Source organism: Octopus sinensis, linkage group LG13 (genome assembly GCF_006345805.1).
Source record: "Octopus sinensis linkage group LG13, ASM634580v1, whole genome shotgun sequence".
Classification (NCBI taxonomy): Eukaryota; Metazoa; Mollusca; class Cephalopoda; order Octopoda; family Octopodidae; genus Octopus; species Octopus sinensis.
Window position 1 is genome coordinate 61999703 of NC_043009.1, and position 17760 is coordinate 62017462.

Below are 17760 nucleotides of genomic sequence, written 5' to 3' on the forward strand. Positions count from 1 at the left end.
TGAGGGACACACACATACACACACATGTATCTGAGACATTTATATAGCAAGACACATCACCCACCCCAACCAACATCAACACACCCCCACTTCCCACATTGCATACATATAAACAAGTAATATGTCTGATTGGAAACTAAAGTGATATTGTTTCTATTTCTTTATTGTTATCGTTGCAGCTTCTGATGGGCTTAGGAACCCCAGGAGGCGACAAGAAATCTAGTGCCTCTATTGCTTGCTTTCTAGCTGCCAGTGGAGCAGATCTAAATATTAAGAACAAAAAGGGGCAGTCCCCTCTTGATCTCTGTCCAGACCCTAATTTATGCAAGGCTCTTACCAAGTGCCACAAGGAAAGGAACAGGTAAGTCTCTGCAATGTGTTTCTGTATTTTATATCTCTTTTTTTTTTCTTTTGGAATGTTGGATCTCGAAGCAGATAAAGCTATATATAATAGCATGTAAATATTGGGTTAAAAAAGCCTTTGGATAGAAAAGTTGAAGGTTGCTCATGGGATATGAACCCAGTTTTTCCATTAACATGACAGACATTCTACCACTGGACCAAAGCACTCCTTTGAGTTTCTCTATCCATTTTATAAACTTTATTCTTACCAGTGAGAATTGTTTGTTCCTATGACATTACAAGAATTTATGAACTTAGAGAGAATGTAAAATAAGTCTTTTTTTGGAACAGTGAATCTCAAAGTAGATAAAGCTATAAAAAATAGTGTGTAAATATTGGGTTAAGAACCTTTTGGATAGAAGAAGTCAAAGGCTGATTGTATGTGTTTTATATTTTTAAAACAGAGGAGAAGGGGAAGCACCCATGACTTGTTTCAGGTCCTTCATTATTGGTAAGAGAGAAAAGCTGGGGAGCTATCCTCAGGCCAGAGTCTGGCCAAGATGTTTGCAACAGAGTTGATTCTTGTAAACACACCTAAAAACCACATGGGTGGTTTTTATATATTGGGTGACAGAATAAGTCTACAGAAAGTTGTTCCCTGTAAAGTGGTAAGTGTAGAATGATCTTGGGACCGTTTTGACATCTCTTCCTTTAAATTCTGAAACAACTGAACTGTCATCCACTGGCAAACCACAGAATACTGTATTGAAGGTTCTAAGGAACACCAGCACATACAGGTCAATAGGAAGAAACTATTTGTATCGTGATTTTTAATGTTCACCATTATCAGATGGACAGGGATTTGTGCCTCATCTACACCTGTAACACTACCACAATAACAACAACAGTAACCACAGTATAATGTGCTGTGATTCACTGAGATGGTCATTACATTGTAATTAATAATTCTTATAATGTTTTACGAAGTAGTTCACTCCACTACTTTGGAGGGAGACTGAGAATCATTTTGGTAATTCCTGTTATTGTTCTCATCATCATCGTTGTTGTTTAACGTCCGCTTTCCATGCTAGCATGGGTTGGACGATTTGACTGAGGGATGGCTGCGCCAGGCTTCAATCTTGATCTGGCAGAATTTCTACAGCTGGATGCCCTTCCTAACGCCAACCACTCTGAGAGTGTAGTGGATGCTTATATATATATATATATATATATATATATATATATATTGGCGTTAGGAAGGGCATCCAGCTGTAGAAACACTGCCACATCTGACTGGCCTGGTGCAGCCTTCGGGCTTCCCAGACCCAGTTGAACCGTCCAACCCATGCTAGCATGGAAAGCGGACGTTAAACGATGATGATGATGATATATATAAGACAACCTGCAAACATTGAGGAGAACTGGTATTTCATTTGGTAATTTTTGTATTGTCCTACATGTGAAAGCACATGGCCTAGTGGCTAGCGCGTTGCACTCGTGACCTAGCGATTGTGGGTTCGATTTCTACTGAGCAGCACATTGTCTTCTCGAGCAAAGCACTTCATTTCATGTTGTTCCATTTCACTCAGCCGTTAATGGGTAATGCTTCGACTGAGTAGCTTTTCAATCAGGAGAAATGTTGGTCTGCTCACATAACCTGCCAGGTGGTGGCATCATTCGAAAGCTAAAACAATGTGAAGTGCATTGTGACCAGCAATGTATAACAACATCTGAGAGTCTGGTCGATCACATGATATTGTCCCACATACTCCCCCATGTATATATAGTAGCCATCAGCATTCTCTCTCTACATCTATGGGGAGAAGGCCTGGTATTCATCTTCCTGTCAGTTTGATATCAAAGCATGTTGAGTAAGTATCACACAGTCCTATATTTATTTATTCTACAAGAAACTGAAGTGCAGCCAGTCTTGTTCCTGCAGAGGGTAACTAGCTGTAAACTAGTTGCATATTATGCGCCAATGAGATGGCCTGTGTGGAGTCACTCAGCATGCTAGAAATAGTAACCAAATGTTCTTCAAATCTTACTCTGCTATGTTTTAAGTAAGAGGACATGAGAAAAGATGTGGTGATCATGACTGGAATGCCTTTTATTATAGGTCTGCTTGATGAGGGCCTACTTGGGACTAATTAACAACCTAAGTATCAAATCGGCAGTAAACAGTGTGGAAGCTTTTATGTAGGTCACACGAGATGCTAACACGGCAATCAATCTGAAAACTACTGAGGTTGCATAGAATGCTGACACAGCAATTGCTGTGAAGGCTTCTCTGCAAGTTATGTGCTGTGTTGACATAGCAGCCCATGTGAGCACTTTTGTATAGATCCTGGGGCATGTTGACATAGCAACCAATGTAAGAGTTTTTATGTAGGTCAGCTGACCTTTTATTAATCTTCCTTGATTAAATCTCTGTTGTACTATGGCTTTTTTGAGCCATGGAGAGTTTATCTGATGGGACTACATAAAAGGTATCCAATTAACTGGGGACAAAACAAAACAAAGAAAAAGATACAAAAGAGCAAAATATAAAAAAAAAACTACTCCTATATTCACTTAGAAACATCAAAGAAGCAGGTCATTTGACAAAACTATCCTCAGCCCCAATTATGGCTTGGATGCAACAGCGGAAGCACCTGCATACCACTTACCATGCCTGTGGTGGCAAATCCCAATTAGTCCTTGGCACCATGGGAACACCAAGCATGTCCTGATAGCACATCAGATATTCAAATCCAATGTGTTCAAATCAGGAGAAGTAGGCGGCCACATGACATTGGGCAGGAGATGTCACTTCATCATATGGTTCTCCTAGGTCTTGCCAGATTTGAACTGCTTTCTCTTCATCACATTAGACTTCTCCTTAATGTCATCGTCCACCTCATATCTGACAGTTAACTCTGTCTCTTTGACCTACTTAAGTTGTTGTTGAGGACATCCTGGATAAAGTTGGCCATTCTGATGACATCTGATCTCAGAAATACTGAGAATGTTTCTTCCTCTTGACCACAAATGATAAGTTCTTAGCATTCACCTCCACCTCTTTCCTAACACTGAACATGAAGGACCCAGCTACAAGTTGGCAATCTCTCAGTTGCTGTGGTTAATAGTTGGAAATTCAGGCCTGGCTTACTTTTCATTTCCTCTGTCAGTTTGGAAGTTGTCATACTGATGCTGTTGAAATTTCTGCACAAGAAATGGGGAATTTAATATGTGGCACCTCTCAGGTAACAATAGATTAAGTCAGCTTCCATTTAAGACTCACTAAAGTTTGTTCACTGTTGCAACTGTAACTGTAATTTCAGGCCTTGGTTACTAAACTAATAAAATATATTCCACTAGATTCCAGCAAAGAAGAAAAGAAGTTGTAACTCGTTTTACTTGGATTAAGAGTTATACTATAATAGTCTGCAAAAACGAAACTGTCCATTAGACCAAAATCCATGAGTGAGAAAGCACCCAAGAAAGAGAGACTTATTTCCAGGGACACTACATGTTGCCACATTCACATGCTAAATAAACTATTGGTCATCTTTGTCACTAACTATAGATGCAGTAACGAGTGGGGACAATTTTGTAAATAATAATAATAATAATATTTATAAGCTTGAAGCTTATAAGGGATCATTGTAAGGCAAATACCACCATGAGTGATATCCAAACTACAGTGGAAAAGGCAAGTCTCTGGATTTGGTTAAAGAGAGAGACGATGAGCAATGGCTTGAAGAATATTGAGCTAAATCTGACGACCAGTTGATCTTATAGGCAGGGCCTCATTTCAGTGAGGGGGAGCCAGTGTGCAATGATGCCGTTGAGAGGTAGGCTCCAAAATGGCAAGCATCTTCTCCTGATGACCCCATAAACTAGCTGGCATCTGGTATGTGGAGCTTTCAACTAGTGGCACTTGCCTCTGCAAGTTGTTTGCAAAACATCACCGTGTACTGTCGGTAACATGTATTGTACCATTTTCTTTAGTCAGTACATGGTGATTGTTTGTAAGATTTAAGCTTATAAATATTATCATTATTTACAGACTTACCACCAACATTCACAAATATTCAGTGTGCTCTGTACAGTTGTACATCTCTACTACAGTGTTGGGAATGTAGTGACCGTAGTGTAATATATTGCTGAGACTATCGTATTGTAGCGTATATGTAGTATAATAATAATGATGATGATGATGAAATTATTGTATACAGTGCTCAGGTGCACCACAACTTGTCAAAAGTGCATATAAAGCATATGCAGTAATGTACAAATGTCTGGGAAGTGAACAGTGTGAGTCAGATATATGCTTGCATGTATATGGAGGGGAGAAAATCAGGTGTAGTGTTGGCGAATCTCAGGAAGCATGGAAGTTTTGAAGGATGCAGTGCTCCGACAACTAACAACTGATGCCGGCAGTTTGTTCCATGCTTCAGCAACTGATAGTGTTGGGATGTGTATTTAATTATAGTGAGAAGCTAATCAAAACTGGAAAGTAAACCAATCTGAAAACAACACATTGATGCTATATCAGACTGCTGGTCTGCCATAGTGTCAATGACATCAGTACCAGACATGCAAGATGCTTTCAGACATTCTATTATGTCTGGGGGTGTATTGATGTTTTTGATTTATCATAATTTATGAAGTTTACTGCAAAGAGCCTACAGGGTTGTTACTGACTGGGAACAACATCAGTAAACCATATCGACATTTTATATTTAATACAGCCTTTGACAGGGTCCCCTACTCCCTTATCTGGTGGTCAGTGTGGAAGCTAGGGATAGATGAGCGGTTGGTGAGAGTTGTACAAGCCATATTCAGAGGTGCTGTCAGTAAGGTGAAAGTCAGCCATGAGTTTAGTAATGAATTCAGTGTACAGGTAGGAGGTCACCAATGATTGGTCATCAGCCCCCTCTTGTTCATCATAGTACTCCAAGCCATAATAGAGGAATTTAAGATGGACTGCACTTGGGAGCTCCTCTGTGCTGATAACCATGCTCTTATAGCTGAATCACTACCAGAACTAGAGGAGAAATTTCATGTGTGGAAGCAAGGTCTAGAATCAAAGGGCCTTAAAATTAATTAAGCAATGACCAGAGTGTTGATAAGTAGGAAAACAGACAAATTGCAAATCCATTCAGAGAGATGGCCCTGCTTGATATGTAGAAAAGGTGTAGGTAGAAACCCGATAAGATGTACTTGGTGCAAGCTATGGACACATAAGAGGTGCAGCAGTATCAGATAAGGGCTAACAGAGAAAGCAGTCTTTGTGTGTGGCAGATGTGCAGGAACAATAAATAATGGAAATGTACAGAGAATAAAAGCTGCATAAAGATGTGCCAATCTCTAAATGTGGAGGGAACCTGTTGAAGAGGAAGACTTGAGACGATTGGTGAATGATGATCTTCAGTTGTTGAGTGTCTTGGAGGTGAGGACAAGTGACTGAGGCCTGTGGCGATTTGCTATGCTTGAGATAATGTGTCAAACCAAGTGAAATCGTGGTCATGGCCAGCGCCAATGACATGTAAGAGACATCCAGTACACTGTGTGGAATGGTTGGTGTTAGGAAGGGCATCCAGCTGTAGAAACCAAGCCAAAACATATGGATGGCGCCTGGTGCAGCTCTCCAGCTTACCAGCTCCACTCAAACCATCTAACCCATGCCAGCATGGGCAACAGACATGAAATCATGATGATGATGTATTATGATTTTATTTTTTATTATTATTATTATTATTTTATTTTATTTTTTTTTTTGCTATATTTCTGTGAATGTTTTGATGTATAACTCTGTGTTCTCCTTCAGTCCTGCTGTCACACCTCCAAATGCTGCCACAATTCGTAATGACCAAGAAACCCTGGAAGAATGCATGGTTTGTTCTGACATGAAGCGTGATACCCTGTTTGGCCCGTGTGTCCACATTGCAACTTGTTCTCTATGTTCTCCTCGGGTTAAGAAATGTCTCATCTGCAAAGAGCCAGTCCAGTCTCGTACAAAGGTAAAACATTGGTCGTTCTTCCTTAGAATATTTCTTATGTAATCAAAGTGGTTTCAAATTTGTAGCCACACAGGTACACACACACACACACAAACACATATTGTGATGAACTACATCTACCAATATAATTTATGGATCTCTAAACTCCTAGAAACAATTGTTGAACTTATAACACCTTTCTTCACTTGCTTTAATTTTCTCTGTCATTTGTACTCTGTGTAAATTGGATCTATTAATATAAATATCCAAATATATATACTTAAAAATGAATCGTCTGAAAGTCTCCACCCTTTGCTTTCGCTTGTTTTGCATATATACATATTTTGTATCCAAACTATTATATTTAATATATTTAATTTGTTTATCTGCCCAATTGCCTCTCTCTCTCTCTCTTGTGGTGCACCTGAGCACTGTATACAATAATTTCATTATTATTATTATATATATATATTTTATAGAAGGAGCTTCTACAGGACTAGAACTGTTTCATTCAGATGAAATCTTCAGGAAGCTCTTCCTGAAGATTTCATCTGAATGAAACAGTTTTAGTCCTGTAGAAGCTCCTTCTATAAAATAAATTACTTTACTCTGCTGTGTATTGAGTACCTTATTTACTGTGGTTAACCCCGACTCAACCCGGGACCTACATATATATATATATATATATATACACACACACGTGTAAAACACAAAGGATCCATATCCCTTACATATATGAACACTGTAGACATATCTCTAGAAATTTAAGTGCTACCCCTATAGTGGTCCCCTTATGTAATCAATCACACTTGTTTTTGTTGGGTAACTGAGGAAGATGACCTTGTGTTTTGAAAGGTCTGTTAAGGGTTGAATCGATACATTCTGTAGTTTTATCTTCAATTCCCCCACATCTATGTGAACCTAAGTCTTTTGTTAGTATTTAACGATAAATCCGAGGTCGACTTTGCCTTTCATCCTTTCGGGGTTGATAAATTAAGTACCAGTGGCGTACTGAGGTCGATCTAATTGACTGGCCCCCTCCCCCAAAATTTCAGGCCTTGTGCCTAAAGTAGAAAAGAGTATTTAATGATGAATATTTGAACCATTGCTCACTGTTATTATATGAGATTTCTCTTTCTTTCCAGATTGAAGAATGTGTGGTTTGCTCTGACAAGAAAGCTTCCATCCTTTTCAAACCTTGTGGTCATATGTGTGCTTGTGATGGTATGTAACCTTTAACTTATTACTCCAGTGGTTCTCAATTGCGGTCCACATTGTTGTTAAAGTTTATTTGCAATAAATTGCTCATAAATTGCTTATACCATACCCCCAACTTTTTTTGTGCAATTCCTAGTAATATTTAATTCTACAAATATAATGGGATTTTTCCAAACATCAAATGGCTGTGAAGGTCCGCCCAAGTAAAATTGGAATCAAAGGGTTCCATTGGTAAAAAGTGGCTGAGACCCACTGTCTCTATTGTAGTAGATTCTTGTATCTCTCTTACATTGATTTTCTCCCTACTCTCTGTCCACACCACTGTTTCTAAGTCATATTGATGGTGATGTGGTATACGGTAGTGTTATGGGACTAGTCATAGACTCTATGCTGTGATACTCTTTTACTTGTTTCAGTCATTTGACTGTGGCCATACTGGAGCACCACCTTTAGTTGAGCAAATCAACCCCAGGACTTATTCTTTGTAAGCCTAGTACTTATTCTATCGGTTTCTTTGGCCCAAACCGCTAAGTTACGGGGACGTAAACACACCAGCATCGGTTGTCAAGTGATGTTGGGGGGACAAATATATACACACACACACACATACATATATACGATGGGCTTCTTTCAGTTTCCATCTACCAAATCCACTCACAAGGCTTTGGTTGGCCCGAGGCGATAGTAGAAGACACTTGCCCAAGGTGCCACGCAGTGGGACTGAACCTGGATTCATGTGGTTTGTAGGCAAGCTACTTACCACACAGCCACTCCTACACTAGTGATGGTATATAAAAACACATGCACTGCATATATATCAAAGAAATCATTTCACCTGCTGAAATATAAGGAGCATGGAATTAGAGCCCTTGCAAATTACTCCAAATGTGTGGTTTCACTGTCTCTAAGGACCTTCCCTAGTGAATGCACATCTTAAACATCAGATCTTCCTTTTAGAGCCAGGAAATACTTTAACTCTCCCTTCCAACAACAGCAACTAACTTTTTACAAGTTTCAAGTGGCAATCACCCTGCTGTACTGCTCCCACATAGAGGACAATGCAGCTGCCGTTATACACATAAACAACATCCGGAAGGAAGCAGAAGGCTTCTTGACTGATTGGCATAAAGTCACTCACAGACATTCCCCAGTCTTTGTTCCATGGATGGGCTTGCTCTCTCTCTCTTCTTTGTTTTTCCTGCATCTACTGCAATGGCATCTATTCTTTGAAACTTGCCAGCCTCCCCTCAAGCATTCTCAACTCACTTATCTCTCTTCACCCGCATTATGCCCCTAACCCCATCTTCCTCCAAGCCATGCACTGATCACTACAGCTGGTCCTTCCTTTCGAAAGTGTTGGCCTTTTGGAATCCCCCTCTGCATACGTCTTATTTACAATGATTACCTTGTGATAATTTAAGCAGAACACTAATGCAATGAATCTCACTGGTCTTGAAGGGCCTTAAAGACCATGGGTCGCATCCCTTCCAGAAACAGCTAATAAAAAAAAAATGTATAGTAAGTGTTGGTATATAACTAGAGAAGATGGTTATAAGTAGAAAGGGTTATGTGTGCAGCATTGGTGCATATGCAGTGGTAATGTGCATCATTAGTGTAGTACCATTCTTACACATTGGACTAACTGGTGCTGTGTTGAGCTAAAGCTGGGTTTAACACTGCTATGGTGTTGAGGTAAAGCTTGGGCTACACTAATGCCATATTTCTATCCAGCTTCCTCATATATACATATCTGTTGCCAAACAACAGCATTTTTCACTCAGAATTACTGAAGCATGGAATAAATTACCTACATCAGTTGTTAACTGTCGAGACATTACATCCTTCAAAACTTCCTGGCCTCCACCCCTGTTTCTTCTTTTTACTTTTAAGAGTTTTTCACTGTTCACTTCCTGTGCACATTCTATGTACTGTTCATACAGTTTTGGATTCTTTTCCTGATGAGTTGTAGTGCCCCTGAACATCATCATCATCATCATCGTTTAACGTCTGTTCTCCATGCTAGCATGGGTTGGACGGTTCGACCGGGGTCTGGGAAGCCAGGGGCTGCACCAGGCTCCAGTCTGATCTGGCAATGTTTCTACAGCTGGATGCCCTTCCTAACGCCAACCACTCTGTGAGTGTAGTGGGTGCTTTTTACGTGCCACCTGCACAGGTGCCAGGCGAGGCTGGCAACGGCCACGGTCGGATTGGTGTATTTTATGTGCCACCGGCACGGAAGCCAGTCGAGGCGGCGCTGGCATCGGCCACGAGTCGGATAGTGCTTTTTATGTACCACCAGACCAGGGATCCTGGCTGGTTCATACAATAACTTTATTATATACTACCAGTATAGCCTGGCATTGCTCGGGTTTGTTTTATAGTTGTGCTTAAAACAGCAGACTTTGATGTCACGTTAACAAAGTTTTGACATAGTTTCAATCTTTTTTTGGAAAGTAAAAATTTTGCATTGTATAGCTTGTTATTCTCTTTAAGTGAACATTTTTCTGGTTGAAATACACCGAAAAATGGCAACACAGCAGTAAAAAAATAGGGATTTTCATAGAAAAAAAGCTCCTTTTTGATGTAAATAATTTTTGGTGTTAACATGGTCCGATTTTTGGTCAATTTTGGTCAACTTCTGCTGCAGGGTCTCGGAGGAGATAGTGTTAGTTGAAGGCTACCAAACCTGCCATACACACACAGACAACTTCAACTTTATATGTATAGATTATATATGTAGTGATTTGAATATGATATTTGTAAAACCTTAAGCTAACAACAATGAATAGAAACTAATCAAGCCTAATTGCTGTCTCGTTATCAGGCTGTGCTGCCTTAATGAAGAAATGTGTCCAATGCCGAACACAGATTGAGAAAACAGTTCCTTTCATTGTTTGTTGTGGTGGCAACCGTAAGTATATATTATAATATCTATGTGGATGCATGCATGTATGTATGTATATGTGTGTGTATATATAGTAATAATGAAGTCAAACCCAATAATGATATTTTGAAAGCATTTAATATTGCAAGCAAGGTTGGATTAATGCCATGTCTGGTAAACGAGTGCCCACCACTGAAGTGATCCAATGAAATCGAAATCATGTGATCTTCTTGCAATGAGTGTGAAAGCACACTGAATAATCAACTAGAGGAGATGTCTTCCTAGGGTTAAAATAGCAGTATTGTTGGTTCTTAGAAAACACCCATGTTAAAATGGCAATAAATATTTGATGCATACATACATACATACAAATATATATATACACATCATCATCATCATCATTTAGCGTCCGTTTTCCATGCTACCATGGGTTGGACGGTTTAACTGGGGTCTGTGAAGCAGGACGGCTTCATCAGGCTCAGTCAGATTTAGCAGTGTTTCTACAGCTGGATCCCCTTCCTAACGCCAACCACTCCGTGAGTGTAGTGGGTGCTTTTTACGTGCCACCTGCACAGGTGCCAGACAGAGCTGGCAAACGGCCACAAACGGATGGTGTTTTTATGTGCCACCGGCATGGGGGCCAGGCGAGGCTGGCAACGGACACGAGCGGATGGTGCTTTTATGTGCCAACGGCACGGGGGCCAGGCGAGGCTGGCAACGGACAAACGATTGGATAGTTCGCTTAACCACAGCTGCAATTTCCACTGATGTTGATTTGGTTTGATTTTGACTGTTCTCACTGGTCTTGCCGGGTCTTCTCACACACAGCATACTTCCATAGGTCTCGGTCTCTAGTCATTTCTTTGGTGAGACCTAAAGTTCGAAGGTCGTGCTTCACCACCTCGTCCCAGGTTTTCCTGGGTCTACCTCTTCCACAAGTTCCTTCAACTGCTAGAGTGTGGCACTTTTGCACACAACTATCTTCACCCATTTTCGTCACATGCCCATACCAGCGCAGACGTCTCTCTTGCACACTACATCTGATGCTTCTTAGGTTCAACTTTTCTCTCAAGGTACTTACACTCTGTCGATTATGAACACTGACATTACACATCCATCAGAGCATACTGGCTTCATTTCTTGCGAGCTTACGCATATCCTCAGCAGTCACAGCCCATGTTTCACTACCATGTAGCATGGCTGTACGTACACATGCATCATACAGTCTGCCTTTTACTCTGAACGAGAGGCCTTTTGTCACTAGCAGGGGTAAGAGCTCTCTAAACTTTGCCCAGGCTATTCTTACTCTAGCAGTTACACTTTCAGCACACCCACCCCCGCTGCTGACTTGGTCACCTATATATATATATGAATAGATAGATATGTGTGCATGCATGAGTGCCTGTATGGCTGTGTGGTTAAGAAGCTTTTTCTGAATCTCATCGTTTTGGGTTCAGTCCCACTGCAAGGTATCTCAGGCAAGTCTTCTACTATAGACCTGGGCTGACCAAAGCCTTCTGAGTGGATATGGGAGATGGAAACTGAAAGAGCTCATCACATGCATGTGTACATGTGTGTGATAGAGAGAGAGAGAGAGTGTGTGTGTGTGTGTGTGTACATTTGTGACATCTTGACTGGATGTGATGTGATTGTTATAGACAAAGGTCATTCATTTACAATATCCTGTGAAAACATGCCTGGCCATGGGGGAAATATTACTTTGCTTGGAAACGGGTGAGAATTGGCAGCAGGAAGGACATCCAGCTGTAGAAAAATTTGCCTTACTATAATTCCATCTGACTCATGTAAGTGTAGAAAACTGGACATCAAAACATTGTGGATTACGATTATACATATGTGTGTGTGTGTGTGTCTGTGTGTCTCTGTGATTTTGTCTGAGTGCACATGTTTTGTGAATTACGTATTCCCTTAATCTCTCTATTCAGTTCTGTAAAGAAGTGGTTATTGTGTTCTCTAAACCACTGACATTAACTAGGATAAGGAAAACATTTTATTATTGAGTTTAATATGATTAGCTCTGAGTGTATTGAAGACATACTCTGAGTAAATCTATATGCACACACACATTGTTTTATGAATTCTAATGGACACACACTAATACAACAGTATAGGCATAGTTTTGTGGGTGCTGCCGTGGACAATAAACCAACTGTTATCTTGTAAAATGTCAGTTATTATATATCTATTGTTCCAGGCAGGTTACGTTCTCTCCAAGCATTCCTCTCTTCTTTGGCATTTTTGAGGTTTTTACTTGTAACTCTACATCACTAGTGACTTGATCAATGTATGTTATTTTGGGTTGTCTGACATGAGAATTCCCCTGCATGTATTTTATAGTTGTTGTTGTTGTTGGTTGTAGTTCCATGAATCCATTGTTTATTTTGTTGTTGTTCTAGCTCCACCCATTCCACAACCAGTTGGCGTCATGAACAATGGGTCAAGAGACTTGTCCCGAGATATACAGAAACTTCAGCAACAACTACAAGACATTAAAGATCAGGTAAGCCATGTGTATGCGTGTGTATATATATAAAGGGGTTAAAAAGAAAAACCCCTTCAGTCATGAATGACCATGGGATTGCACCTAGGAAGTTCCCTTCTGATGCACAAGTCCGGGCAAGGTTGTTTACGGAAGACCAGCAGTTGCCCATGCATACCAGCCTCCCCTCTCCATGTCACTGATGTTATCCAAGGGAAAGGCAAAGGGGCCGATACGGATTGGCACCAGTGACGTCGCAACACATTTCTACTGCTGAGTAAACTAGAGCAATGTGAGCCTGGTCTGGGAATCAAACTCACTACCTTATGATTATGAGCCCAACACTCTAACCACTGAGCCATGCACCAACATGTGTATGCATATATATATATATATATATTATATATATATATATATATATATATATATATCAATCATCATCATCGTTTAGTGTCCGCTTTCCATGCTAGCATGGGTTGGACATTTCGACCGGGGTCTGGAAAACCAGGAGGCTGCACCAGGCTCCAGTCTGATCTGGCAGTGTTTCTGCTGCTGGATGCCCTTCCTAATGCCAACCACTTCGTGAGTGTAGTGGGTGCTTTTTATGTGCCACTGGCATAGGGGCCAGAACAGGCTGGCAAACGGTCACGATCGGTTGGTGCTTTTACATGTGACCGACACAGACGCCAGTCAGGCGGCGCTGGCATCTGCCATGTCAGATGGTGCCTTTTATGCGTCACTGGCACATCATGGGCTTTCATGTTGTCTATGACATATGAAGGTTCTGCAGTTACTTGCTTATAGTGATCCAGTGTTTGTGTTGGACATTAGATCACTCCATCCAACAGATCAACATTTCCTGTACAGATGTTGAAGTGATTGCAGATCAGTGTGAGATGATGGAGTGCTAAGGTCGTGAACACAATGCACTGCCCAGTTGCAGGAATCAAAACCATGATTTCACAATAATGAGTGCAACACCCTGACCACTAAGCCATGTGCCCTCAAATATGCATACATATATATATAATTGAAAAATAGGATAAAATCTTTATAGGAATTTATCAAGTAGTTAGTGTGAGAAAACTCATAAGGGAAAAACCCATCAATTATTCCTCTTAAATATATTTACTTATATTAAGGGCATTACTATACATAAGTGCCTCACACTAGGAGGGACTCTTAAAGTCAAAACTACCATAATGAATAAACATAAACACATGGTAGTTTTGACTCCTAGTGTGAGGCATTTATGTATAGTAATGCCCTTAATATAAGTATATATATATATATATAGCTACACATATGCCAGCATGGAAAACAGGCATTAAAAGGTGATGATAATGATACATACATATGTATATATAGCTAGTGCTCTCAATATGTTCTTAAAAATCCAGCTCTAAGTGAAACAGTGCTATATGCAGAGTGGTGGCAGTCATTCTAACATGTTATAGAGATATGAGCTTTATAGGTTATTTGTAACAGTGATATAAACACAAATGGTAATAATAGGCATTACCAAGTAATTGGTAAATTCAGAAACTTGCTGTTACATCCATCAAACACTTAAGAATTTTAGACAGTCTTTGGGTGAGAGACTATCTAAAAACTTTTCAGTATTCGAAAGGGGTGATAGTCTCTCACCCAAAAACTATCTAAAATTTTGTGATGTGAAGGTATGATGGAATTGGGAAAGTTTAATCAGTTAAGAAGAGCTAATGTTTTAAAATGATTAAACAAGTGAAATTAATCAAAAGTACGTCAGTCTCTGCACCATTAATTCAGTTGAACTGCAACTGTGCAAATTAGAAGAGAAGCTGCTACTTTTGGGATGAGAGCCAAGGGTGTTGTTTTTTGTACATTAGTTTCTTTTCCAAGAATGCGTCTAATGTTGTTTGCCTTTCTTAACCACAACTTCTTTCAAATGCTGTCTACACAGTTCTTGGTTAATTTGTCTCAGATTGCTTTGATATTATTTATGCCCTTCAAGATGTGATAGTTTTTCCAAAAGTTCATGAATCGGCCCTTTTAATCCAAAGCTACCTCTGCAACTCGAACGACACTCTTCTTCATCACAACCCTTGCAAAACACAATCACTTTTAAGGACTTAGAGGGAGCATCATGCAATGCCCCCACAGTTCCACTACTCAAAGTGTTGACCGGCCTGTCCTGATACTTTGCAAGTTACCTTCCATTGATTTCTCCCATGTGTTCTTCCCAGGACATTGTAAGTTCTGCTATGATCAATTGCATTGCTTGGTTAATATAATAACGTAGTAAGACGGCAAGCTTTCGTCTGTCTTTATGTTCTGAGTTCAAATTCCACCAAGGTCAACTTTGCCTTTCATCCTCTCAGGGTCGATAGATTAAGTACCAGTTGCATACCATGATCGATCTAATCGACTGGCTCCCTCCCCAAAAATTTCAAGTCTTGTACCTCGAGTAGAAATGAATATAATAATGTAGTGTTATCCCACTGGAAAATACTGTCTGCTAGAAAAAAAAAGGGTGCTACAGCAATCAGTGCTCAGCAGGGTGTCTACAGTAGTATATAGTTTATTATGAGGTACAGTGGTTGTGATGTTGAAAGTACATTTGATCATCTGATCAAAAGTCACTATAGTTAAGAGGAAGAAGCAGGCAGATGCCTTCCCTTTTCCTGACTCCCATACTAACGATCTTTGTGCAGTACAAACCTAGTTTCTATTAACATATTAAGGCACAGGCATTGCTGGATGGTTAAGTTTGATTGGTAACCATTGTTTCAGGTTCAATTTCATTTTGTGCCTTGGGCAGATGTCAGCTATCCCCCCCTCCCAAGCTGACAAAGCCTTGTGGGTGGGTTTGGTAGATGGAAACTGAAAGAAGCCCATCGTATGTGTATATATGTTACTGTTTCCTTGTCTTGACATCACTTGATAGTCGTAAATGACCACCACTACCATACAAGCAGGTATCCTTTGTTTTCGTTCTTCCACGAAAAAATGTCTGGCCATGGGGAAATGCGGGGACGGCTGGCAACACGAAGGGTATCCAACCATCAAAAATCAACCTCAACAACTTCCTTCCATGTATGATTACAATGGCGATGTTGTGGTAGGATTCCCTAGGCAAGGGAGCTTACTCTGCTCTCTTTCATCTCAACTGGGACTTTTTAAGTTGTCATTTATTAACCACGAACATATTCTCAAGTTTCAATCTCTCAAAGCTGTCACCAAATATTATAATAATTTTAGTTTTTCTCTTATTTATTTTTGCTTAATGGTAAATATATTTAAAAAATTCTTGATAAATTGTCTGCGTAAATATCTCTGCCGTGTGTCAAACACTGGATAACAGTGAACTTCTCTGATATTTACATTTTGTCTCTACAACACCAACAAAAGATACCAGTAATACATTGCATCTAATTCAGTGGTATTATATCTTCTCAAAACCATTTAGACTAATTAGTTACGTGATTTGGATTTAGTGCTGTGTGAACCTTTTGTCAGGCAAGTCTGACCCTGTGCCAGTGTTCTAAAATTTTCTTATTTTATTCTTGTCTTTGCTATTTCAGACTTGCTGTCCAGTGTGTATGGATCGACTAAAGAACATGATCTTCCTGTGTGGCCACGGAACCTGCCAGATGTGTGGTGACCGTATGGCCGAGTGTCCAATATGTCGCAAGGCTGTCGAGAAAAGAATCCTTCTCTATTGATTCCCTTTGAACTGACTTTCTCGTGTCAGGGCTCCCCTGTAGCAAAAAAGGATGAGAAGGGATAATAATGCAAACGGGATTTTTTTGACAAAAGAAAAAAAAAATATATAAATAGGGGAGGTTTGGTTACAACTTGCTATTCAAGACGTTTTGCTGCGTAATCTTTTAGATTTATATCTTCCACCTTCTGACCCTTCAAATCTCTCCTGCTTCTAAATGTTGTTCTTGCAACAGTCTGTCCAGCTTTGATTTTCTTATTTAATCTTTCACTCTTTGATCTTTGCGACAATTGTCATGGTGATTTAGTCTGATTCTCATCTGTTTTACAGTTTCTTTGAGTGCATCCCCCCCTCTCTCTCTCTTTAGTGTTGATACTGACCACCAGTCAGCTAAAACTGCCGTGTGTGTGTACCTCTTTAGTCTTGAGACTGTCCACGCGTGAACCCCTAGTCTTGAACCTGCCCACACATGTGTACCCCTAGTCTTGAAACTGTCCACATGTACCTTAAACTCAGCACCTCTGCCGGAAAAAAACAAAACAAAAAAAAAAGGGACTTAACTTTTCAAATATCTGCTATGACCCCCAAGTTTTAAAGAATCAGATTGTGTTCTTCAGTTTTTACTTGAAAAACATTGTCAGTTATTGTCTTGTAACCCCACCTCCTCCAATTCTTTTCGGTAAAACATAAGCACCTGAACTTCCATATTTCTCTTATAAACAAGTTTGGCTTCAATGGCATCTATGGTTGTTCTATTCTTGTTACATTTGATAAATATTCCTAAAAATAATGCAACTCTTAAAAAAAAACACATTTTATTCAGAAGAAAAGATTATTCCATCCCCTGTCACAGACTCTAGAATGTTGTCTCATTATTCTAAGTCACACAGGATCAAATCATGTCCATAATTTTAAATATATCCTCAAAACTTATTGAGCAAACTATTACATTAAAAACAAAAGCAAACTTTTAAATATAGATTTTTATGTTTTAGTTCCGAAATATAATTTAGTTGTATAACGTCTTCCACTTGTATTCCTGGAATAGAAGCATACAACTAATAAGCCTTGTCTCTTTTCTGAAAAATTGTAGCTTAGACGTTTCCAGTTATTTTGGCTAATTATG

The 17760-nt window shown here is 39.7% G+C and overlaps 1 protein-coding gene across 2 annotated transcripts in view; it reads left to right on the forward strand.

The window, feature by feature from the left end:
• LOC115218253 (E3 ubiquitin-protein ligase MIB1) overlaps positions 1–17591 on the forward strand; it is a 215141-nt gene extending 197550 nt beyond the window's left edge. For both annotated transcript variants that reach the window (XM_029788000.2, XM_029788001.2), the window contains 6 exons: positions 180–361; positions 6158–6350; positions 7475–7553; positions 10372–10458; positions 12849–12952; positions 16495–17591. In XM_029788000.2, coding sequence (XP_029643860.1) covers positions 180–361; positions 6158–6350; positions 7475–7553; positions 10372–10458; positions 12849–12952; positions 16495–16635 — 786 coding nt within the window. In that variant the 3' untranslated portion in view covers positions 16636–17591. The remainder of the gene's footprint in view (positions 1–179; positions 362–6157; positions 6351–7474; positions 7554–10371; positions 10459–12848; positions 12953–16494) is intronic.
• Positions 17592–17760: the final 169 nt, after the last annotated feature.